The sequence below is a fragment of the Saccopteryx leptura genome, chromosome X, assembly GCF_036850995.1.
Source record: "Saccopteryx leptura isolate mSacLep1 chromosome X, mSacLep1_pri_phased_curated, whole genome shotgun sequence".
In the NCBI taxonomy this organism is placed as follows: Eukaryota; Metazoa; Chordata; class Mammalia; order Chiroptera; family Emballonuridae; genus Saccopteryx; species Saccopteryx leptura.
The window spans coordinates 187,876-213,898 of record NC_089516.1 but is presented as its reverse complement, the minus strand read 5'-3'; the positions used below and the strand labels follow the sequence as shown (position 1 = coordinate 213,898).

At 55.8% G+C, this 26,023-nt stretch overlaps 1 protein-coding gene and 1 non-coding gene across 3 annotated transcripts; one reads left to right on the top strand and one right to left on the bottom strand.

Moving 5' to 3' along the window:
- Nucleotides 1–161: 161 nt before the first annotated feature.
- Nucleotides 162–25,933, bottom strand: ASMTL (acetylserotonin O-methyltransferase like). Of its 2 annotated transcripts, XM_066356754.1 has the most exons (13): nt 25,749–25,933; nt 24,628–24,759; nt 22,649–22,696; nt 17,701–17,765; nt 14,446–14,507; nt 13,863–13,971; nt 12,310–12,679; nt 8,209–8,371; nt 6,800–6,984; nt 5,406–5,538; nt 3,440–3,583; nt 2,395–2,517; nt 162–1,187 (listed from the first exon to the last, which is right to left on the bottom strand). In XM_066356754.1, the coding sequence occupies exons 1-13, from the start codon at nt 25,833–25,835 to the stop codon at nt 928–930; spliced, it is 1,881 nt and encodes a 626-aa protein (XP_066212851.1). In that variant the 5' UTR covers nt 25,836–25,933; the 3' UTR covers nt 162–927. The 2 variants fall into 2 exon arrangements, with proteins under 2 accessions (XP_066212851.1, XP_066212849.1); XM_066356752.1 differs by lacking the exon at nt 24,628–24,759.
- On the top strand, nt 1,942–2,017 carry TRNAG-GCC (transfer RNA glycine (anticodon GCC)). Its single transcript has one exon. It is a non-coding gene; the product is annotated as a tRNA-Gly (tRNA).
- Nucleotides 25,934–26,023: the final 90 nt, after the last annotated feature.

Sequence of the window (26,023 nt, the reverse complement as noted above, 5' to 3'; positions counted from 1 at the left end):
ACATGCAGGAGTCTGACTGTCTCTCCCCATTTCCAGCTTCAGAAAAATACAAAAAAAAAAAAAAAAAAAAAGACTGAGTCTTAGACGGATGTAACAGAGGGAATCTGGTCATTTAAAAAAAATAAAACATCATTCAGACTTAAATACAAATAAAACGGAAATAATGTAAGTTGTTTATTCTTTCTCTGTGGACCAGTACCGGTCCGCAGCCCGGGGGTTGGGGACCACTGCCTTAGGGGACAGGCCAGTGACCATGGGACTCTGTCGATGATCACGTGCTCAGGCTGGAAGGCCCGTGCTCGATCCAATGAACCCACACTCTAGCTGGTGACCTCAGGGGTTTTGCAGCAAGGCCCTGAAGTTCCCAGTCTGGCGCTCAATCCACTGTGCTAAGCACAAGCAGGGCACAGTCGATGATATATATACCTTGGACAGAAGACATGGATGACCAGGTTGGGTATATTAAATCATCGTTGCTGTTAAAGAAACGATCTTGGTATAATATCCACTCGTGTGAAGAAATAAGGTTACTGAAATTACTTTATGAGCTTAGGTTATTTGTGTCTTCTTATTTTACTTCCATTGGCTGGCTGGTCAAGACAAATATAAGCAGTATATTTGATCCCTGTCGCAGACATGGTCAGGCTGGTGGAGAGAGGGCGGCGTGGATATCGCAGCTGCCAACGGACACACGCCGGGCAGGTGGCCGCCCTGTCGGGCGCACCCGGGGGCCTCTGCAAAAGTCCAGAGGCTCAGCACTGTCCATGGAGAGAGTCCAGGGTGGACGCAGTCCCTCGGCCATGCAGCTGCTGGTCTCAGCCCCACAGACAAGCTCGGACAGCCAGTGCTCCCCACGTCCATCTCGGTGGTGACGCCGGCCCCATCCGGTAAACATTCCAACCGGCACTCCACACTCGGGACGGCAGGCTAGCCCGTGGCCTCGGGGGAGGTGGTCTCCGTGCCTGGCATGCTGGCGGCTCTGGTGGCCAGGATCACCTGCAAGACGCTCCCGGCGGGCACGGCCCTCACCTCCGTGAAGCCGTGCGCCTGCAGCAGGCTCCGGTACTCATCCGGGCTGCGCTCCCAGCCCCTGTCCTGCAGAGGCGTGCCCGGGGACGTCAGCAAGCCCGGGAGAGCGGCACACTTCCCCCGGTCCAGCGCCGGGCCCACCACCAGGACTCCGCCACCTGTGTGCAGAAGAGCAGCCGCTGGGGTCCCGCCCAGCAACGGAGGGAAGGGATTCCAGGGGACACCAGACACGGCAGGGCTTCTGAGAGACCCGGGTGAGGGACAGCTGGCAGGAGATGTGGGATGGGAGACCCCAGACATCGCCGCTTCCTATTGTGGGTGCAACACAGGGACACTCAGGGGAACCCCGGGTCAGCGTGAACTTGTCCAAATGTTTAAAAACTTGTCCTCGCCATCCTCACATCAAGTGTGTCCTCAGGGACATCAGAAACTGAGCACCGGAGGGCAGAGGGCGGCAGTGTGATGTTCATCAGGTTTACTTACTTTTTAAGATGTAAACTTGGCCCTGGCCGGTTGGCTCAGTGATGGAGCGTCGGCCTGGCGTGCAGAAGTCCCGGGTTCGATTCCCGGCCAGGGCACACAGGAGAAGCGCCCATCTGCTTCTCCACCCCTCCCCCTCTCCTTCCTCTCTGTCTCTCTCTTCCCCTCCCGCAGCCGGGGCTCTATTGGAGCAAGGATGGCCCGGGCACTGAGGATGGCTCTGTGGCCTCTGCCTCAGGTGCTAGAATGGCTCTGGTCACGACAGAGAGACGCCCCAGATGGGCAGAGCATCGCCCCCTGGTGGGCAGAGCGTCGCCCCCTGGTGGGCGTGCCGGGTGGATCCCGGTCGGGCACACGCGGGAGTCTGTCTGACTGTCTCTCTCCATTTCCAGCTTCAGAAAAATACAAAAAAATAAATAAATTTTTAAAAAGGCCCTGGCCGGTTAGCTCAGCGGTAGAGCGTCGGCCTGCCGTGCAGAAGTCCCGGGTTCGAATCCCGGCCAGGGCACACAGGAGAAGCGCCCATTTGCTTCTCCACCCCTCCCCCCCTCCTTCCTCTCTGTCTCTCTCTTCCCCTCCTGCAGCCGAGGCTCCATTGGAGCAAAGATGGCCCGGGCGCTGGGGATGGCTCCTTGGCCTCTGCCCCAGGCACTGGAGTGGCTCTGGTCACAACAGAGCGATGCCCCGGAGAGGCAGAGCATCGCCCCCTGGTGGGCAGAGCGTAGCCCCTGGTGGGCGTGCCGGGTGGATCCTGGTCGGGCGCATGCGGGAGTCTGTCTGACTGTCTCTCCCCATTTCCAGCTTCAGAAAAAATACAAAAAAAAAAGATGTAAACTTAAATTGCATTTTTTTAGAAAAATAAAATAAAATAGAAAAGAAACTCACCTGGTTTGCATCGGGCAGAGATCCGACTCAGCAACTCGTGCACCTTGTGTTCCTGCCAGTCTTGGAGAATTCTGGAGAGGATGTAGAGGTCGGCTTCCGGGAGGCGGTCTTTGAAAAAGTCCCCTGGTGTAAAGACAGAATGGGGATCGTTCTGTCAGCGACACACACACACACGAGAGCCGGTCCTCCACCCGGATGACGTGACGCGGGAAGGCGCCACCCTCTGAACTGGAAATGCAAAGGGAGGTGGCCGGTACGAGGGGCGTCCCCTCCAAAGGACACGGGCAGGTCTTAACGCCAAAACCCGGGAAGGCAACCCCTGTTGGGAAGTCAGTCTTTGCAGCAGAGGCAATGAGTGAAGAATTTGAGATCAAACATCCAGGATGGGCCTGGCCCTGCACCCAGTGACAGGGACCTTCAAAGAGACAGAGGAGGAGAGACAGACACAGACCCAAAGGAGAAGCCACGTGGGGATGGAGGCAGAGACGGGAGGGAGGCAGCCACCAGCCCGGGGATGCCTGGAGCCCCAGGAGCTGGGAGAGACAGGGGGGACCCTCCCTGGAGCCTCCGGAGGGAGCATGGCCCTGGAACCCCTGGACCTCCCAGGCAGAAAGCAGATACTCAGAGAAACTTTTTGGAGGAGTTACATTGTTGCCACATAGTTAGCAAAAGTTACACTGTTACTATGCAGAGAAAGAGGCTAGGGTGGCTGTGTCCACACTGAAGGGAGAGAGTTGTTTTTCTTGTTATTCCTGACAGGACACAGTGTAACAACCTCACTGTATCAGCTGTTGTCGGTAATCTCACAGATGTAATCTATAATGGAAGGGCGTGTACAGGTTGCATGCAAAACACTAGGGTCATTTTATATAAGGGACAGGAGCGTGGAGGGATTTGGTATTGGAGGAGTGTCTTGGAGCCAATCCCACATGGACAGCTGTGCACACAGAGGGGAGCACACCACACAGGTGCAGACACACACAGACACACACACACACACACACGCTCTGTTCAGAGGTTCAGCCAAGCCACAGCTAGCCCTCACCTGGCACGAAGCTGACCTGGTCTGTCTGCGGTCCGTCGGGTTGAAATCCCGCCACGTCCTTGATGATCTCCGGGAGGTCCATCACGGTCACCATCAGACCTGGGTACTCCCGGGCCAGCGCGTGGGCCAGGGCACCCGTGCAGCCTGTGGGAGGCAAGCACACACCTTCCAGCCTCCCCTTCCTGGTGCTTAGGAAGCCCTGGGTGCGCGGCCGAAGGTGGACCTCAGCCAGGCCAGACAATGATCTAGAACAGGGGTCGGGAAGCTTTCTGGCTGAGAGAGCCATGAACGCCACAGATTTTAAAATGTCATTCCGTGGCCCTGGCTGGTTGGCTCAGTGGTAGAGCGTCAGCCTGGCATGCGGGGGACCTGGGTTCGATTCCCGGCCAGGGAACACAGGAGAAGCACCCATCTGCTTCTCCACCCCTCCCCTTCACCTTCCTCTCTGTCTCTCTCTTCCCCTCCCGCAGCCGAGGCTCCATTGGAGCAAAGATGGCCCGGGCACTGGGGATAGCTCCTTGGCCTTTGCTCCAGGCGCTAGAGTGGCTCTGGTCATGACAGAGCGATGCCCCGGAGGGGCAGAGCATCGCCCCATGGTGGGCAGAGCGTCGCCCCTGGTGGGCGTGCCGGGTGGATCCCGGTCGGGCGCATGCGGGAGTCTGTCTGATTGTCTCTCCCCGTTTCCAGCTTCAGAGAAATACAAAAATAAAAAATAAAAAAAATTAAAAAAAGATTTGTCTGCGAGCCAGATGCAGCCATCAAAAAAGCCACATCTGGCTCGCAAGCCATAGATTCCCGACCCCTGATCTAGAACATGCTATGAGATAAAGCCAGCTGGTCGTGGACACGGCTGGTGTTTCCTGTGGGGTTTGGGGCCTCTCAAAGTCAAGACCATGCAAGATGGTAAGTAATCAGGCGAACAGAGTCTAATGGGGGAATCCCGAGGGCAAACCTACAGGGGACCCCCTAACCTTCCCTTCTCCCTCCCTGTGTGGAAATGGAGATGCAACGGCCGGTGCCCTGGCAGCCACTCTGGGCCACGAGGAGGAAGGGCGTGTGGAGAGCATGGGGAAAGGCCAGCTGGCACCTCAGGAGTCCTCATGGACCCCGATTCTGTTACAACCCCCGAGCAGACGCCCGTTCCTCCTCCCTCCCTCGACGCGTGTAAGGACCCGCACCAGCATGGCGTGGAGCGGAGTGCGGCATCATCAGACCTGATGAGACGGGGACAGAGGTCTCCACGTTTCCCTCCCTGACTCAGCAGCCACCAGAAAGAACCCCATCACCCTCTATGGGGGTCCTGGGTGGTCCCCATGGCCTCCTAGCAGTTCAGAGTTTCTGTCCGAGGCCCCCTGTACCCACTCTGGCCAAATCTGGGGTTTCCGGGAGTTTATAAAGAGAGAGACCTGTTTTTCAAGTGTGATGAGCAAGTAAGGCGCTTGTGTTTTTTTTTCTTTTTTTTTTTTTTCTTTTTGTATTTTTCTGAAGCTGGAAACGGGGAGGTAGTCAGACAGACTCCCGCATGCGCCCAACCGGGATCCACCCGGCACACCCACTAGGGGGCGATGCTCTGCCCCTCCGGGGCGTCGCTCTGTCGCAACCAGAGCCACTCTAGCGCCTGGGGCAGAGGCCAAGGAGCCATCCCCAGCACCCGGGCCATCTTTGCTCCAATGGAGCCTTGGCTGCGGGAGGGGAAGAGAGAGACAGAGAGGAAGGAGGGAGGGGGAGGGGTGGAGAAGCAGATGGGCGGTTCTCCTGTGTGCCCTGGCCGGGAATCGAACTCGGGACTTCTGCACGCCAGGCCAACGCTCTACCACTGAGCCAACCGGCCAGGGCAAGAGAGAGACCTGTTTTTCAAGTGTGATGAGCAAGGTAAGGTGGTTGTGGTTTTAACACAGCAGATACACGGAGCCGACGGCACACCTGGTTCCTGGCGGGACGGGCGGGGGTGGAGGGGTGTACGCACCTCCCAGGTCGCAGGCGGAGGAGAACCGAGACAGGTCGAAGGCCGTGGCCACCCTGCGAGCGGTCACCTTGCCGAGGCTGTGCACGGCCCGCATGAACTGCAGCTGACTGCCCTGGTTCCGGGACAATGAGTCCTAGAGCAGAGCAGGGTGTGAGCCTCCTTCTCAGTCTCTCTCTCCTCCGTCTCCCTCACCCCCTCCCCCTGTCTCTGTTCCTCTCTCTCTCTCTCTCTCTCTCTCTCAGCAGGACACAGCAGCCCAGCCTGGCTCCTGCCATCTCACCATGGCCTCAGCTGTCCCTTTCCTGGCCGGAGCCACTGCCTCCAGCCTCCTTGGCCCACAGGGCACTGATCGGCCAGTCCCCCCTACAGCGTGGTCTGAGCATTCTTCCTGCTGGACAGTCCAGCTGGTGTTTCCTCTCTGGCACCCACCAGAGCTCGCCACTCCTCAGTCCCCTGACGCACAGTGCGGTGACCGCCTCTCCTTGTACACAATCCCAGGCCGTCTGCACCTGTCTCTCTGATTCTACACCTCTCACTGCCTTTCTGCCTCTGCCTCTTACAACATCTCTTTTTGTCTCTGCCTCTCTGACGTGTCTCTGTCTCTCTCTCAGAGTCCTCTCTATTGTCTCTCTGTCTTGTCCCTCTGTCTCTCTGCCTCTCTCTATCTCTGCCTCTCTCTCCCCGCCACAGGTGAATGAAGCCTCACGCTCCATCAAACTCATTTCTGCGTCCTGCACAAAATGCAACTGACCACCTCATCAGTGGTCTGCCCTCCACAGACCCTGCAGGGGAACGGCTGTGACTCGCCACCCTAAGCCACCATCCATACTGCCCTGAACCCCAGGCCCATGCTTGAAAAGGCCCTCCTAGGACACACAGCATCTTGCAATGTCAACCCCAAAAGAGTCTCTCTGGAAGGAGGGGACCAGGAGAGAGAGACCTTGTAGGACACGCATAGAACCTGTGGGCTCCTGCTTTAGTGGGACTTCTGGTACAAAAAAAATGGCATTAACTCTGTGCAACCTGCTGGACCCCTTGCTAGAAGAATTCTCTCTTAAGGCCCCGTACCCCTCTGAAACGTTCAGGGGCCGTGACCAGCCAGCATGCCGTGCCACCCTTCGCTGTCCCTCCCACCCTGGCCCTCACTGCTGCTGTGAGGATTCCTGGTGTCGAGAGGACAGATGCTCGGTGGCTTCCCGAGTCTCAGGGGAGGACCCTAACCTTCCCTTCTCCTTCCCTGTGTGGAAGTGGAGATGCAATGGCTGGTGGTGCCCTGGCAGCCACTCTGGGCCACGAGGAGGAAGGGCGTGCACCCCAGGACAGAGATGGGTCCCCTCCGCAGTGGTCCTTTCCCCAGACCCCCGGGCGTGGAAGAGAAGGTCCTCCCACACTACCTGACACAGGTCTTCCCCTGCGTTCCCCGCAGTCCGGTGGCTCTGGATGGATCCACCCCGGACGGTCGCCTCCAGGTGGGTGTAGAGATGCCAGGTGTGGAGATGGTGGTACATGATCAAACCGTGGAGTGAGTCCTCTCCTTCCGACAGCAGGTACAGGTCGGCCAGCTCCGTGTTGCTGTAGCCTGAAGAGGCACACGATGCCCTCACAGCAACGCCCAAGCTGACCTGCCTACAGGGGACCATCCACAGGGCCCTCTGCTCGGAGACTATGCTTAAGGGTCTTGTTCTATTCAGCAAACACATATTTTCATCCATCCATCTATCTATCCATCCATCATCCACCCATCCACCCATCCATCCATCATCCATCCATCCATCCACCTACCTATCCACTCATCCATCATCCATCCATCCATCCATCCACCTACCTATCCACTCATCCATCATCCATCCATCCATCCATCCATCAACTATCCACCCATCTACCCATCCATCCATCCATCCACCATCCATCCACCCATCCATTCATTTATCCATCCATCCACCCATCCATCATCCATCCATTCATCATCTATTTATCTATCCATCTACCCATCTACCCATCCATCATCCATCTATCCATCATCTATTCATCCACCCATCCATTCATCCATCATCCACCCATTCACCATCCATCCATCCATCCATCAATCCATCATCCACCCATCCACCCATCTATCATCCATTCATCCATCCATCATCCACCCATTCACCATCCAGCCATCCACGTATCCATCCATCATCTATCCATCTCTCCACCCATCCATCACCCATCTATCCATCATCTATTCATCCACCCATCCATCCATCCATCATCCACCCATTCACCATCCATCCATCCACCCATCCATCATCCATTTATCCCATCTGTCACCTACTATCTATCTATCTACCTACCCACCTCTTACCTACCATCCATCCACCCACCTATCAATCTATCCATCTATCCACACTTTCCATCATGCATGTATCTGACTGTCTATCATCTATCATCTATCTATCTGTCTATCAATTATCTATGCACCTCTCCATCTACTCAGTCTATCTAAATATACAAATGTCTACATTGTGCATACAAACACACCCTATTAATTCTGTATCTCTGCAGAACCCCGACTGAAACCAGAGTCCATAAGCAGTCACTGTCCTAACACACACTTGCACACTTGCACACACACACACACACACATGCTCTGTTCCTTTCTTCCATGTACCCTCTCCATCTCACTCTCTGGGGAACACCCATGTTTCTGTGGGCAGAGGCACAGTGGTCAGGTCCTCCCTGCCCGAGCTCAGAGGCCACCTTCCCTTGGTGACTTGCTGCTGCCCGCTGACACTGCCAGCCAGACCCCGCGATGTCCCCGTACCTCCCTCTGTCTTCCGCAGGAGCCCCAGGGCTGCACAGACGTCCAGCAGCCACTCGGTCCCGCGCTCAGAGGCCTCCGTCTTCCTGGCCACCTCCACGGCGCTCAGGGGGGCCTCGGCTTTCAACAAGTCGAACACCTTCATCTCGCAAGCCACAAACAGAGCCTGTGCAGGACACATAGTTACAAATAGACACGGCACGCAATTTACCACGCACTTTTCCTTCCCACACACTCCAAAGACGGAAGTCAAAACTGACAAGACCGTGGAAGTCATCCACAGAACTTTCTTCTCCAGAGAACAGAGGTTATATCTAGGATCCCTCTGGTACAAGGTTTTCACAAGGTGAAAGCAAATCGCTGAACATCAAGCAGAGAAACTGTCCCATTGGGGAAAAAAAAAGCAACGTGGTATGGTTATAAGCTGAATTGTGATGCCCACACCCCGATCCACAAGTTGAAGCCCTAAACCCAGGACCTCAGGATGGGACTGTATTTGGACACAGAGGTCCATTCCCGGGGGCAGTTATTCCCTAGACTGCTCACAACACAGCTGGTTGGATGGATGGATGGATGGGTGGATGGATGGAGGATGGATACTTGGTTGGTTGGATGGATGGATGGATGGATGGATAATGGATGGATGAATGGGTGGATTGATAATGGATGGATGAATAGAAGGATGAATGGATGATGGATGAATATATGGATGGGTGATGGATGGTTAGATGGAAGGGAACATGCATGGATGGATGGATGATGGATGGGTGCATGGATGGATGGTGAATGGATAGTTGGTTGGATGGATGGATGGATGGATGGATAATGAATGGATGAATGGGTGGATTGATGATGGATGGATGAATAGAAGGATGAATGGATGATGGATGAATAGATGGATAGATGATGGATGGGTAGATGGATGGGTGAATGATGGATGAGTGGATGGATGGGTGAATAGATGGTTGGATAGATGAATAGATCGATGATAGATGGATGAATGGATGATGGATGAATGGGTAGGTGGATGGATGGATAGATGGATAAATGGATGGTTGGATGGATGATGAATAGATGATGGATGATGAATGGATGGATAGAAGGTTGGTTGGTTAGATGGATGGATGATAGATGGATGGATGGATGATGGATGAATGGGTAGATGAATGGACAATGGATGGATGGATAAATGGATGCCTGGATGGATGATGAATAGATGATGGATGATGGATGGATGAATAGAAGGATGAATAGATGATGGATGAATAGATGGATGGGTAGATGGATGGATGGATGATGGATGGGTGGATAGATGATGGATGAGTGGATGGATGGATGAATAAATGGATGGTTGCATAGATGGTTGGTTGGATAGATGGATAGATCAATGATAGATGGATGAATGGGTAGATGGGTAGATGGATGGATGGATGGATGGATAAATGGATGGTTGGATGGATGATAGATAGATGATGGATGATGAATGAATGGATAGATGGTTGGTTGGTTAGAGGGATGGATGAATGATGGGTGGATGGATGAATAGAAGGATGAATGGATGATGGATTAATGGATGGGTGATGGATGGTTAGATGAAAGGGAACATGGATGGATGGAAGGGTGGATGGATGATGGATGAGTGGATGGATGGATGGATAAATGGATGGTTGGATAGATGGTTGGTTGGTTAGATAAATGGATAGATGGATGATAGATAGATGAATGGATGATGGATGAATGGGTAGATGGATGGATGGATGGATAAATGGATGGTTGGATGGATGACAGATAGATGATGGATGATGAATGGATGGATAGAAGGTTGATTGGTTAGATGGATGGATGGATGATAGATGGATGAATGGGTAGATGGATGGAAAATGGATGGAGGATGGATGGATGGCTGAATGGATGGATAATGAATGGATGGATGGATTTTTTTAAATTTTATTTATTTTTTATTTTTTAACTTTAGAGAAGAGAGAGAGAGAGAGGAGAGACAGAGAGAGAGAAGGGGGGAGGAGCTGGAAGCATCAAGTCCCATATGTGCCTTGAACAGGCAAGCCCAGGGTTTCGAACTGGCGACCTCAGCATTTCCAGGTCGACGCTTTATTCACTGCGCCACCACAGGTCAGGCTGGGTGGATTGATGATGGATGGATGAATAGATGGATGGATGATGGATGGGTAGATGGATGGATGGATGATGGATGGGTGGATAGATGATGGATGAGTGGATGGATGGATGAATAAATGGATGGTTGCATAGATGGTTGGTTGGATAGATGGATAGATTGATGATAGATGGATGAATGGATGATGGATGAATGGGTAGGTGGATGGATGGATAGATGGATAAATGGATGGTTGGATGGATGATGAATAGATGATGGATGATGAATGGATGGATAGAAGGTTGGTTGGTTAGATGGATGGATGGATGATGGATGGACAATGGATGGTGGATGGATAAATGGATGGTTGGATGGATGATGAATAGATGATGGATGATGAATGGATGGATAGAAGGTTGGTTGGTTGGATGGATGGATGATGGATGGATGGATGGATGGATGGGAGGAGCAAGGGAGGAAGGAAAGGAAGGAAGAACAGACAGACATAGCAGGCAGATGGACTGACTGATAGACATGGCAGACAGATGGCTGGTTAGGCAAACATTAGGTGGTGATCACTGACAGGTAGATGATAAAAAGGCGTCACCTGCTGGGACCACAGTCCAGCTGACACGTGTGACAAGCAACATGAGCTGCCCAAGCACTGTTTTCATTTCTATTTTTATACAGACGACAGCATTTCAGCTGCGACGCAGAGCGAACACCATCCCCTCTCCTGACGACGATCGCAAGAAGCGGCAGGGGTTAGAGTTACACTCTGGGCAGCGAGGGCCCGAGTTCCGAATCTGCGTCCTTGCACACACCCTCTCCCTGGGCGGTAGCCACGGCCACTGTCCATGCGGAGCCCTGTGCCCGGGAGAACCACCCCCCTTCCTCTCAACTCCCCTGGGAGCCCAGAGCAGGAAGAGCCGCTGTTCGGGGGGCCTCGCGGGGAAGGCGGGGACCAGGGTCAAAGTGTCACAGCGATGGACGAGGAGGGGACAGAGAGAGACGATAAAGGACCGCCGTGCCCAGCTCCCGTGGGCAGAGACGGCGAATGATGGACTTCAGCCCGAGACTCTCGTTGGTCTGGCCGGGGAGGGTGGCTGGTCAGGTCTGGGAGTGGGACTCTCTCTGAGTGGGATCATGAGGCCACAGGGGAAGGCATCGGACGCAGGGGGACCTGGAGCCACAGTCCACCTGTCAGCTGGCCAGCAGGGTGAAGGCCACCCCAAGGCAGCTGCATGGTCCCTCTGGTTCATGGTTCCAGCCTCACCGTCCTGGGCTCGGGGTGCACCCTGTGCCCCCCCATGCTAGGGTCACGTGAGCCCTGCTCACCTCGAAACACTGAGAGAAACCCCCCAACCTGGCAGGCTGCAGAGGGAGCCTCCAGCCATGTGTCCCTACGGTCATCCGGGCTGACAACCACTCCACCCTCTGCTGGTTCCAAAAACCCCTATCTATGGTCTCAATCCACGTCGTGACGGCGGATAATCTACAACGGGACTCTCAGCGGCTGAACCGTGTGGCCCACAAACATTCTGCGCAGGTACAAACCCATATCGGGGAGTCAGCACTTCTGTGGAAACAGGGTCTGTGCAGACGGGATGGAGGGAAGGGTCTGAGAGGAGTCACCCCTGGGTCAGGGGGGGGGGCCCTGTAGGCTCCCAGTAACAGGGACCTTAGAAGAGACGGAGGAGGAGGAGACACACACACAGAGGAGAAGCCACGTGGGGACGGAGGCAGAGACGGGAGGGAGGCGGCCACCAGCCCCAGGGGATGGATGGAGCCCCAGGAGCTGGAGGGAGAGGCAGGGGGGACCCTCCCGGGAGCCTCTGGAAGGAATGTCACTGAGAAGAGCTCTATCTCTGAGGTCTGGTCCTCAGGATGTAGAGAGGATGGCTGTGGAAGTCTTAAGTCTCCCCGCCCACCTGCCTTGGTGGTGAGTGGTCATTTGACAAGGTCTGCCCCAGGACTGTCCCAGAGGGTACCTTGGAGGACTGGAAGCCGTTGATCAGCCGCAGAAGGTCAGCCAGGGGCGGGTCCTCCAGCGTCCTGTTCTGATCTGCGTCCCCCGCCTGTGCCCCGCCCGGGTCCCGCCCCCGGCCGCCGCCCTGTGCCGGGTTTGAGCCTCCGCCGCCCTCCTCCAGGGCGCTGAGATGTTCGAAGGTGTCCACATCGCGGACGGAGTCCTGCCTGACCCGCGGCGGCAGCTGCTCGGGGCGTGGCGGGCAGTACAGCAGGGCCAGCGTCTTGCAGAAGTGGTTCAGCGGGAAGCCCACCACGTTGAGGAAGTCCCCGCGGACGTACTCCACCAGCATGCCGCCCAGAGCCTGGATCCCGTAGCCGCCAGCCTTGTCCCTGGGCGGGGTCCAGACGGGGAGGGGTCAGACGAAAAAACAGGGGGGGAGTGCGGGGTACCCGGGTTCGATTCCCGGCCAGGGCACACAGGAGAAGCGTCCATCTGCTTCTCCACCCCTCCCCCTCTCCTTCCTCTCTGTCTCTCTCTTCCCCTCCTGCAGCCGAGGCTCCATTGGAGCAAAGATGGCCCGGGCGCTGGGGATGGCTCCTTGGCCTCTGCCCCAGGCGCTAGAGTGGCTCTGGTCGCGGCAGAGCGACGCCCCGGAGGGGCAGAGCATCGCCCCCTGGTGGGCAGAGCATCACCCCCTGGTGGGCGTGCCGGGTGGATCCCGGTCGGGCGCATGCGGGAGTCTGTCTGACTGTCTCTCCCCGTTTCCAGCTTCAGAAAAATGCAAAAACAACAACAACAAAAAACGGGGGGAAGGAGAGAAGGTGAACGAGGAGGGACGTCATCGTCCAGGACAAGTGCGTGAATGAAGTCCAGCGCGAGATCGCCAACCCTCCAACCCAGGGCGGGAGGGATGCCTGGTGCCCATTCCGGCTTCACGCCCCCCTGCTGTCAGCCCTCAGCTCTGAGCTCGGGCCATCACAAGGCAAATGTGGCCAGCACACGGGGACTCTGCCCTCCGACACCACACAGGGTGCACGGCCCTCTCTGAGGGTTACAGGAAGGACCACAGCTGCCCATCTGCACCCCTGGCCCCCCCCCACACACACACGTCCCTCAGACGCTTCCTGAGGGGGGGAGGGTGCCGTACCCAGGTTCCTCCTGCTGCCATCTCTGCTGAGACCCTTCTATGAGGAACGAGGGGTGTAGGGAGCCCCTTCCTCCCCGTCTGACAGAGCAGGCAGGGCTGATCAATGCTGGGCCCTTTTCCATCTTAGCCACCCCTCCCCCACCCGAGGTCCACGACAAGGAATGACCCTTCCGTGCCCCTCCCTGAGGCTGGCATCCTATGACACAGATAGCAAGTCAGCCTGCTTCTCATCCCCGGAGCCTCTGGAAGGAATGTCACCCAGGAAGAACTGCGTCTCGGAGGTCGCTGGCATTTCACGGCACAGACAGCAGCAGCAGGTCAGTCTGGCCTCGGCCCAGAGCCCGAGCCGTGGTGGGGGGGGGGGGCAGTGAGTGACACAGCGGCAGGACCTGACCTGGGGCGGCCCTTCCCCGAGAGAGACTCACATGGGCTCCCCGCTGTCGATGTATTCCCACAGCAGCTCCTCGGACAGCGGCGAGAACTTCACCAGGGTCTCCTCGTAGAAGTCTGTGACCTCCATGCTGAGCCGGCCGTCTGCAGGGACAGTGAATGAGTGAGTGAGGACATGTGTCCTCCGCCCGCGTCCAGGAGTGGCTGCATCACCGCACTGGGGTGGGCGGGGGTTGGGGGGGTGGGGAACTGTGTCTGAACGGGGGCGTACAATTCAGATGCGGGTCACTGACAGGGAGCAGGTGGTTCAACATAGACAAGGGGAGAAAGGGGAAGAAAAGGAGAGAAAATATGCAGAAATCAGGCAACGGGGAAGAGGCTGCCTCCTGCAGACCCGACCAGTGTCTGCCACGTGGACACGACACGCCGGGGCGCTCGGAGGTCAACTGCCGCCGTCCACGTCACGCTGACCTCCCCGGGCGGGATCGGATAGGCGGGGGGGAGGGGGGCGCTGCTGTGGGAGCGAAGCCCGAGCTTAACCCCTTGGGCCCTGGTCAACCGGGGGATCCCCCAGGTCGTGCCCTGACACTAAGGGGAAAGGGGGAACAGCCACGGTACCTGAGCTGCAGCACCGGATGATGGTGACGCCCGTGAACACGCTGTGTTCCTTCCCGTTCAACCTGTAAGACAGACCGTGCACCTGACGTTGTCTCAGGAGGTCACCGAGAGAGACACACGTCCCCCACCCCCCACCCCCAGTAACAAAGAGACAGACTCCCACACTAGGGCTCAGTCTCGCTCTCTGTCTTTGGGTCCAACCTGTAAGACAGACCGTGCACCTGACGTTGTCTCAGGAGGTCACCGAGAGAGACACATGTCCCCCACCCCCAGTAACAAAGAGACAGACTCCCCACACTAGGGCTCAGTCTCGCTCTCTGTCTTTGGGTCCAACCTGTAAGACAGACCGTGCACCTGACGTTGTCTCAGGAGGTCGCCGAGAGAGACACACGTCCCCCACACCCCAGTAACAAAGAGACAGACTCCCACACTAGGGCTCAGTCTCGCTCTCTGTCTTTGGGTCCAACCTATAAGACAGACCGTGCACCTGACGTTGTCTCAGGAGGTCGCCGAGAGAGACACACGTCCCCCGCCCCCCACCCCCAGTAACAAAGAGACAGACTCCCCACACTAGGGCTCAGTCTCGCTCTCTGTCTTTGGGTCCAACCTATAAGACAGACCGTGCACCTGACGTTGTCAGGAGGTCGCCGAGAGAGACACACGTCCCCCGCCCCCCACCCCCAGTAACAAAGAGACAGACTCCCCACACTAGGGCTCAGTCTCGCTCTCTGTCTTTGGGTCCAACCTGTAAGACAGACCGTGCACCTGACGTTGTCTCAGGAGGTCGCCGAGAGAGACACACGTCCCCCACACCCCAGTAACAAAGAGACAGACTCCCACACTAGGGCTCAGTCTCGCTCTCTGTCTTTGGGTCCAACCTATAAGACAGACCGTGCACCTGACGTTGTCAGGAGGTCGCCGAGAGAGACACACGTCCCCCGCCCCCCACCCCCAGTAACAAAGAGACAGACTCCCCACACTAGGGCTCAGTCTCGCCCTCTGTCTTTGGGTCCAACCTGTAAGACAGACCGTGCACCTGACGTTATCTCAGGAGGTCGCCTAGAGAGACACACGTCCCCCACACCCCACCCCCAGTAACAAAGAGACAGACTCCCACACTAGGGCTCAGTCTCGCTCTCTGTCTTTGGGTCCAACCTATAAGACAGACCGTGCACCTGACGTTGTCTCAGGAGGTCGCCGAGAGAGACACATGTCCCCCACCCCCACTAACAAAGAGACAGACTCCCCACACTAGGGCTCAGTCTCGCCCTCTGTCTTTGGGTCCAACCTGTAAGACAGACCGTGCACCTGACGTTATCTCAGGAGGTCGCCGAGAGAGACACACGTCCCCCACACCCCAGTAACAAAGAGACAGACTCCCACACTAGGGCTCAGTCTCGCTCTCTGTCTTTGGGTCCAACCTATAAGACAGACCGTGCACCTGACGTTGTCTCAGGAGGTCGCCGAGAGAGACACATGTCCCCCACACCCCAGTAACAAAGAGACAGAGTCCCCATGCTAGGGCTCTCTGTCTTCGGGACCACCAGGTCCCCAAGGAAACCTTCCAAGAGAGAGAGAGACAAGGGCAGGTGGGTGCAGATGCGGGGACATCGGTCTCTGAGCAGAAGGCACAGCTGTGAGCAGTCGCTTACAGCAGGGGGTCCCCAACCTTTTTTTTGGGGCCACGGACCGGTTTCATGTCAGAAAATATTTTCACGGACCGGCCTTTAGGGTGGGACGGGTAAATGGATCATGTGACCGAGACAAGCGTCAAGAGTGAGTCTTAGACGGATGGAACACAGGGAATCTGGTCATTTTTTAAAAAATAAAACATCGCCCTGGCCGGTTGGCTCAGCGGTAGAGTGTCGGCCTGGCGTGTGGGGGACCCGGGTTCGATTCCTAGCCAGGGCACATAGGAAAAGTGCCCATCTGCTTCTCCACCCCTCCCCCCCCTCCTTCCTCTCTGTCTCTCTCTTCCCCTCCCGCAGCCAAGGCTCCATTGGAGCAAAGATGGCCCGGGTGCTGGGGATGGCTCCTTGGCCTCTGCCCCAGGCGCTAGAGTGGCTCTGGTCATGGCAGAGTGACGTCCCGGAGGGGCAGAGCATCGCCCCCTGATGGGCAGAGCGTCGCCCCTGGTGGGCGTGCCGGGTGGATCCCGGTCGGGCGCATGCGGGAGTCTGTCTGACTGTCTCTCCCCAGAAAAATACAAAAAAAAAAAAAGAGTGAGTCTTAGATGGATGGAACAGAGGGAATCTGGTCATTTCTTAAAAAATAAAACATCGTTCAGACTTAAATATAAATAAAACGGAAATAATGTAAGTTATTTATTCTTTCTCTGCGGACTGGTACCAAATGGCCCACGGACCAGGTACCGGTCCATGGCCCGGGGGGGTTGGGGACCACCGGCTTACAGGACTTAACGTCCAGGTCACTGAGGAGCACACAGCTCTAACCAGAGCAGCTGATCATGCACGGAGGACCCAGATGGGTCTGTTTGCTATCCTGGGACCAGAGGGAAACACCAGCCTCCATTACTCAGCAGTGTGACCCAGGGCCTGCTCCCTGTCACCTGAGCACAAGCTCAGAGGGTCCAGGCTGCTATGGGCAGAGCCAGTCAGAGGGAGGCGGCCACATGGTGGACACCATCTCAGAAGGATGAGGAGGGACCAGAGATGAAGGTCGTGGACAGGTGGGCCCCAGCTCGAGCCACGTTGAGGAAGAGGAACAGACAGGGACAGACAGACAGGAAGGGAGAGAGATGAGAGGCATCAACTCGTAGTTGCGGCATCTTAGTTGCGAATTGATTGCTTTCTCATATGTGCCTTGCTGGGGGGAGGGGGGGGCTACAGCAGAGCCAGTGACCCCTTGCTCAAGCCAGTGACCTTGGGGTCATGTCTACACCCCCATGCTCAAGGTGACAACCCCACACTCAAGCTGGTGAGCCCACAATCAAGCCGGATGAGCTCCACTCTCAAGCTGGTGACCTCAGGTGTCAGACCTGGGTCCTCAGCATCCCAGGTTGACAATCTAGCCACTACGTCACCATATGATTGGGTGAAACTCCATTTGGGTGAAACTCACACCGCTTCAGGTCAAGGGTGCTGGCTCCATCCTCTGATCCTACGCAGAGGGGGTGACCAGTGAGGTCACACACCAGACCCTACGGGGACCCGTGACCTCTCTCTCTGCATCCCTGGCTCTATCTGAGGCGGGGCGGGGCGGGTTCCCGGGAAGGCGGGTCCGTGCGGCACCCACCTGGAGAGCATGGTGTACGCGTCCTGCTTGTCCACGGGCTTCTCCAGGATCAGACCCCCGATAGTCTGCAAGGGCAAGGAGAGAGGAGGGCGGGGGGCATCCCCCCTGCTAAAGCCAGGCTGGTACAGCCTGCTCTGTCTACTTTGCACACCCCTCTTTTAAAATTCCAGGTGAGAGTCGCCGAAGATAGAATTCAGCATCTTAAAATAACCGCTTCAGGCCCTGGCCGGTTGGCTCAGTGGTGGAGCGTCGGCCTGGCGTGCAGGGGTCCCGGGTTCGATTCCCAGCCAGGGCACACAGGAGAAGCGCCCATCTGCTTCTCCACCCCTCCCCCTCTCCTTCCTCTCTGTCTCTCTCTTCCCCTCCCGCAGCCAAGGCTCCATTGGAGCAAAGATGGCCCGGGCGCTGGGGATGGCTCTGTGGCTGCCCCAGGCGCTAGAGTGGCTCTGGTCGCGACAGAGCGACGCCCCGGAGGGGCAGAGCGTCGCCCCCTGGTGGGCGTGCCGGGTGGATCCCAGTTGGGCGCATGCGGGAGTCTGTCTGTCTGTCTCTCCCCATTTCCGGCTTCAGAAAAATACAGAAAAAAATAAAAATAAAAAAAATAACCGCTTCAGTGGCATTTAATACACTCACCATGGTGCACTGTGATCAGCTCTTGTTCCAGAACATTCTTCTCTCCCCCAAAGTAGATTGGTCACCCCCCCAAGAGCAGTCGCACCCCATTCTCTCCCCTCCCCCCAGCCCCTGACAACCACTAACCACCCTCTTTGTCAGTGAATTAGCCTGTTCTGCACACGTCACATGAATGGAATCACACGCTCTGTGACCTGGTGTGTCTGGCTTCTCACACTGAGCATCGTGGGTTCAAGGTCCGTCCAGGTTGTAGCCTGAGTCAGAGTCTCGGTCCTGTTCATGGCTGCGTACTAGTCCACTGTGTGCACAGACCCCGTTCTATTCATCCATTTATCTGTTGATGACTCTTTTCTCTTTTCAACTGAGCTGTGATCAGTATAACATTCTATTAGTTTCCGGATAAACTGATTTGTGATCAGTATCACATTCTATTAGTTTCCGGATAAACTGAGCTGTGATCAGTATCACATTCTATTAGTTCCCGGATAAACTGAGCTGTGATCAGTATCACATTCTATTAGTTTCAGGATAAACCGAGCTGTGATCAGTAACACATTCTGTTAGTTTCCGGATAAACTGAGCTGTGATCAGTATCACATTCTATTAGTTTCCGGATAAACTGAGCTGTGATCAGTATCACATTCTATTACTTTCAGGATAAACTGAGCTGTGATCAGTATCACATTCTATTAGTTCCCGGATAAACTGAGCTGTGATCAGTATAACAGTCTATTAGTTTCCAGATAAACTGAGCTGTGATCAGTATCACATTCTATTACTTTCAGGATAAACTGAGCTGTGATCAGTATCACATTCTATTAGTTCCCGGATAAACTGAGCTGTGATCAGTATAACAGTCTATTACTTTCCAGATAAACTGAGCTGTGATCAGTATAGCATTCTATTAGTTTCTGGATAAACTGAGCCACTGAGCCGTGATCAGTATCACATTCTATTAGTTTCCGGATAAACTGAGCTGTGATCAGTATCACATTCTATTAGTTCCCGGAAAAACTGAGCTGTGATCAGTATCACATTCTATTAGTTCCCGGATAAACTGAGCTGTGATCAGTATGACATTCTATTAGTTCCCGGATAAACTGAGCTGTGATCAGTATCACATTCTATTAGTTCCCGGATAAACTGAGCTGTACACAGTGGACCCCACTCTGTTTATCTACTCCCCCGTTAGCTAGGTGGCTATGCCTGGCTTCCCACCTGCACCCCTGACCCCCACATGTCCCTCAGAAGCTTCCTGGGGGGGTGCTGTACCCAGGTTCCTCCTGCTGCCTCTGCTGAGCCCCTTCCATGAGGAACGAGGGGCGTATGGAACCCCTTCCTCCCCGTCTGACAGAGCAGCCAGGGCTGACCAATGCTGCCATCTGGGCTTTTCCCACCTTCGGGCCATTGGAAAGAGCACTGCTGGGAACGTTGGTGTATAAGATTCTGTTTGAACACATTTTTCAAATCTTTTAGGATTTGAAAATGCGCCTAAGAGTGGATTTATCAGTTAGCTTGAGCTGCAATCAATGACCACAGGTGGGGTGCCTTAAACAACAGACGTTTGTGTCTCCCGGTTCTGGGGGCTGGAGTCTGAGACCCGGGTGCGGACAGGGCTGGGTCCCCCTGAGGCCTCTCTCCTGGGCGTGCAGACAGCTGTCTCCTCCCCGGGTCCTCACACGGCCATCCCTCTGTGTGTGTCTGTGTCTCCTCCCCGGGTCCTCACACGGCCGTCCCTCTGTGTGTGTCTGTGTCTCCTCCCCTCCCTGGGTCCTCACACAGCCGTCCCTCTGTGTGTGTCTGTGTCTCCTCCCCGGGTCCTCACACGGCCTCCCTCTGTGTGTGTCTGTGTCTCCTCCCCGGGTCCCCATACGGCCGTCTGTGTATGTCTGTGTCTCCTCCCCGGGTCCCCACACGGCCGTCTGTGTGTGTGTGTCTCCTCCCTGGGTCCTCACACGGCCGTCTGTCTGTGTCTCCTCCCCGGGTCCCCACACGGCCGTCTGTGTATGTCTGTGTCTCCTCCCCGGGTCCCCACACGGCCGTCTGTGTGTGTGTGTCTCCTCCCTGGGTCCTCACACGGCCGTCCCTCTGTGCGTGTCTGTGTCTCCTCCCCGGGTCCTCACACGGCCGTCCCTCTGTGCGTGTCTGTGTCTCCTCCCCGGGTCCTCACACGGCCGTCCCTCTGTGCGTGTCTGTGTCTCCTCCCCGGGTCCTCACACGGCCGTCCCTCTGTGCGTGTCTGTGTCTCCTCCCCGGGTCCTCACACGGCCGTCCCTCTGTGCGTGTCTGTGTCTCCTCCCCGGGTCCTCACACGGCCGTCCCTCTGTGTGTGTCTGTGTCTCCTCCCCGGGTCCTCACACGGCCGTCCCTCTGTGTGTGTCTGTGTCTCCTCCCCGGGTCCTCACACGGCCGTCCCTCTGTGTGTGTCTGTGTCTCCTCCCCGGGTCCTCACACGGCCGTCCCTCTGTGTGTGTCTGTGTCTCCTCCCCGGGTCCCCACACGGCCGTCTGTGTGTGTCTGTGTCTCCTCCCCGGGTCCTCACACGGCCGTCTGTGTGTGTGTGTCTGTGTCTCCTCCCCGGGTCCTCACACGGCCGTCCCTCTGTGTGTGTCTGTGTCTCCTCCCCGGGTCCTCACACGGCCGTCCCTCTGTGCGTGTCTGTGTCTCCTCCCCGGGTCCTCACACGGCCGTCCCTCTGTGTGTGTCTGTGTCTCCTCCCCGGGTCCTCACACGGCCGTCCCTCTGTGTGTGTCTGTGTCTCCTCCCTGGGTCCTCACACGGCCGTCCCTCTGTGTGTGTCTGTGTCTCCTCCCCGGGTCCTCACACGGCCGTCCCTCTGTGTGTGTCTGTGTCTCCTCCCCGGGTCCTCACACGGCCGTCCCTCTGTGTGTGTGTCTGTGTCTCCTCCCCGGGTCCTCACACGGCCGTCCCTCTGTGTGTGTCTGTGTCTCCTCCCCGGGTCCTCACTCGGCCGTCCCTCTTTGTGTGCCTGTGTCTCCTCCCCGGGTCCTCACACGGCCGTCCCTCTGTGTGTGTCTGTGTCTCCTCCCCGGGCCCTCACACGGCCGTCCCTCTGTGTGTGTGTCTGTGTCTCCTCCCCGGGTCCTCACACGGCCGTCCCTCTGTGTGTGTCTGTGTCTCCTCCCCGGGTCCTCACACGGCCGTCCCTCTGTGTGTGTGTCTGTGTCTCCTCCCCGGGTCCTCACACGACCGTCCATCTGTGTGTGTCTGTATCTCCTCCCCGGGTACTCACACGGCCGTCCCTCTGTGTGTGTCTGTGTCTCCTCCCCGGGTCCTCATACGGCCGTCCCTCTGTATGTGTCTGTGTCCTCACCTCCTCTTCTTATAAGGACCCCCATCCTGTGGGGTCAGTACCCTCCCTAGTGACCTCATTGTACCTTAATCCCCTTATTAAAGGCCCATCTCCAAATACAGCCCCATTCTGGGGTCCTGGAGGCTAGGAGACCATGGTGGCACCTTGGCATTGAGGTCAGCAGGACAGTCGGGGGGGGGGGGCTGGGACAGAGCATGTCACCAGCAGATTTTCGGTGATAGCTGGTCCACATGACCACCGTCAGAGACCCCCAACTCTCAGTGGCCCCAATCCCCTCATCTGTGATAGAGGTGCATCTCCGGAAAAATATATGTCCAGGTCCTAGCCCCAGCTGTGTGAATGGGACAGTGTTTGGAAATAGGGTCTCTGCAGATGTAATAAAATTTCAGTTGAGGTCCTACTGCAGTCCGGTGGGCCCTCAATCCACTGTGACTGCCATCCGTATAAGAAAAGGGACATTTACCCAGAGACCTACGGAGAGGGAGAAGCCCCATGAAGACACAGCCAGACACCGGGGTGACATGGCCGCAAGCTGGGAGGGAGGCCTGGGACAGATGCCCCCCCACCACCACCAAGAGGCTACAGAGCAGGGGTCCCCAAACTTTTTACACAGGGGGCCAGTTCACTGTCCCTCAGACCATTGGAGGGCCGGAGTATAAAAAAAACTATGAACAAATCCCTATGCACACTGCACATATCTTATTTTAAAGTAAGAAAACAAAATGGGAACAAATGCAATATTTAAAATAAAGAACGAGTCAATTTAAATCAACAAACTGACCAGTATTTCAATGGGAACTACGCTCCTCTCACTGACCACCAATGAAAGAGGTGCCCCTTCCGGAAGTGCGGCGGGGGCCGGATAAATGGCCTCAGGGGGCCGTAGTTTGGGGACCCCTGCTACAGAGGAACCCGCCTGCCCTCACCTCACTCAGTCCCCAGGATGCGTGAACCAAACCGGAGGCCAGAAATCGGACTCACCACGATAGTGTCCGCTCCGATGACAATGTCAGGGGCCCGGAGGTCCTTCTGCAAGAAATCCAGACTCAGCTTTACCGATGATGCATTTTTGTGTTTTGACACATTGGAAACATCCTCACCGGTGTGGGGGGGGGGGGGCTAGATTGACTTCAGAGAAGAAGAACCCCAAACTCTGTGTACCACCTTGAACTTGGATTGCACTTAAATACTAACCTTCCACTGCCAAAAGTCAATTCTTCAATATTCATGTATTTATACCAGCATGTATAGCAGCGGTTCTCAACCTGTGGGTCGCGACCCCGGCGGGGTCGCCTAAAGCCATTGGAAAATACATAATGCCTATCAGGTATTTACCTTCCGAATCATAACTGTAGCCAAATGACAGTTATGAAGTAGCCACCAAAATTATTTTTTGGTTTGGGGTCACCGCAACATGAGGAACTGTATTGCGGGGTCACGGCATTAGAAAGGTTGAGAACCACTGATGTATAGGATTAACTACAATGCAGTTAGTATCTTAACCGCACTAGAATATTATTATAACCCATAGGGATAAGCTACATTAATTCCATATTATGAAAAACAGTGTAATATGAATTGGAATAGGAGATTATACAGTAATTCATGATAATAGACAAGTGACATTAATTCTACATAATAAATGATACTATTATAGGATGATAGTGGTATATTCCATTGTAAGAAAGTAACTCATAACATATAGTATACGAATGATACTATTAATTACAACAGTATGTTATAAAGTCATGCATGGTATTAGACAACTTACATTCTTTTTTTTCTTTTTTTTTTTTTTTGTATTTTTCTGAAGTTGGAAACGGGGAGGCAGTCAGACAGACTCCTGCATGTGCCCAACCGGGATCCACCCAGCATGCCCACCAGGGGGCGATGCTCTGCCCATCTGGGGTGTTGCTCTGCTGCAACCAGAGCCATTCTAGTGCCTGAGGCAGAGGCCACAAAGCCATCCTCAGCGCCCAGGCCCACTTTGCTCCAATGGAGCCTTGGCTGCGGGAGGGGAAGAGAGAGACAGAGAGGAAGGAGACAGAGTGGAGAAGCAGATGGGCGCTTCTCCTGTGTGCCCTGGCCGGGAATCGAACCCAGGACTCCTGCACGCCAGGCTGATGCTCCACCACTGAGCCAACTGGCCAGGGCCTGACAACTTACATTCTTTATTGTAAATGATACTGTCATATTCATTACAATAGCACAGTACATAGTAACAAAGTAATGGACAAGATACAGTAAATCTTTTTTAAATTTCTTAAAATTAATTTGAGAGAGAGAGAGAGGAAGGGAGAGAGAGAGAGAAACCAGAAGAAAGAGAGAGATGAAGGCGAGAGAGATGAAAAGCATCAACTCAGTTGCTACATTTTAGTTGTACATTGATTGCCTTGCCCCTGGGCGGGGGGGGGGGGGGTCAAACCGAGCCAGTAACCCCTTGCTCAAGCCAGCCCAAGCCAATCTGGGCTTCTAGCCAGCAACCCTTGGGCTCAAGCCAGTGGTGGCAACCTTGGGATCATATCAATAATCCCGTTCTCAAGCCAGTGACCCCTGCATCCAAGCTGGCGAGCCAGCGCTCGAAGCTGAGACCTCAGCATTCTGGGTCAACGTTGGCTCTGTCTACCGTGCCACCACCGGTCAGGCTATGATGATAGCGTTCATTTCTATAGTGTATCACATAGTGACAAAGTAATAGACAAGCTATGTTAATGCTTGACCGTATATGAGACTGTTTTTAATCATCATAATAGCATGTTACAAAGTAACAAAGTAAAAGCTCTACGATACAAATGTTACAGGAGTTAACAGTCTATGACGTTGCCGGCACTCAGCAATAATGGAGCTGCATTACTTGCACACTGTCCAGTGCCTTTGTTACAAGTCTATTTAGGATGTGAGCACGCCCCCACAGCCACAGCCAGAGACCCCGAGGCACCAGAATCTGACCGAGCCCTTGCCTGGTGCATCCTGCTGGCCACCTCCAGCGCCTTCTGCTTGGCTGTTTCCACGGCATACGCGTACGGGGTGGGGAACGAGGCTTTATCGAGCTTTTCTTTAAACCTGGAAGGTACCACCTCGAACCTCAGACCCTACAACCAGAGAAGAGGGGGGTGTTGACGGGTTAAAAGCAGGCAACAACGCAGAACAGAACGGGGAAGGTTTGCCGTAAATGTGTGGCCCTCTCTGTGCACAATTGCTCTTCCCAATGACTGGACTTTAAACCTGAGGCTACCTACCCGCTGGACTGGCCAAGATTGGCCAGTGCGAGAGCCAGGGCTGTGGACCTGGGGTGGGGGTGGGGGTGGGGGAGACCTCTGTACAGACACCAGTCACACAGCGTCCAGAAGGAGATGTTGATTGAGATACTAGGCACACAGATCCTAGGATCAAAGGGCTCCCGGAGTGTCCCCAAAGCAGGTGCTCTACCCGCACAGAGGTCAAGCGACTGAAAATATACCCGCTCACAAGAAATGCAAAAAAAGAAGAAAGCGAGGAACGGGGAAATTTAACTACTACTTTAACTTGGTCCACTAACACGATGACCAGACAAGAGAGTCCCTGCAGAAGGCTGGTCATGGTGATTGATAGGGTGGGGTGGGTTTATCCGGGCATGACCACGCAGGGTCAAGTCCCCACCCGGCTGGGCAGCTCTATAGAGAACCCACCAGCCTCTGGCCCTCCCTCCCCCTCATTGCAAGACAGAGGGAGCTGCCGCACACAGACCTGGGTTGACTTATGCAGCTAAGCTAGGCCTCTAGGCCTGGCCCGACCAGAGGAGGGGAAAGGGAGGGGGACTCCAGCCAGGTCACGGGGACCCCTGCTTCCCCCAGCCCGCAGACCTGCACCCCAGTCTCTAGGACCTGGCCGGCGTGCCCCAGCCGCGCTCAGAAGATCCCAGAGCCTGAAGACCCTGGAGCTGCCACCCGGCTATGAGACTCCCCCCCCACACACACACGTGCCACCCAGTGTCAGTGACCAGGCCAGGGTCACCGGGCCCCAGGTCACTGCGCTGCCCGGTCATGAGGCCCCTGGGTCACCAGGACCCTCGGACATCACCAGGCCCGTGCGGGCCGCTCACCGCGTTGCTGAGGATCTCCTGGCGGCGCGGGGAGGCGCTGGCCAGCACCACGCGCTTGCGCTGCAGCTTGCGGATCACCGGGTACATGGTCCTCCCACCGGGTCGGTCCCGCGGCCGGAGCTGGTCCCGCACGCTGCGCCCTGCGCCCCGCGCCGCCGTCCGGAGGCCCCGCCCACCCGCCGGGGCCCCGCCCCCAACCGCGCTCCGCTTCCGAGATTCCGGGCCCCGCCCCGCTCGCTGTAGCCACGCCCCATCCTGAACCAGGCCCCGCCCCT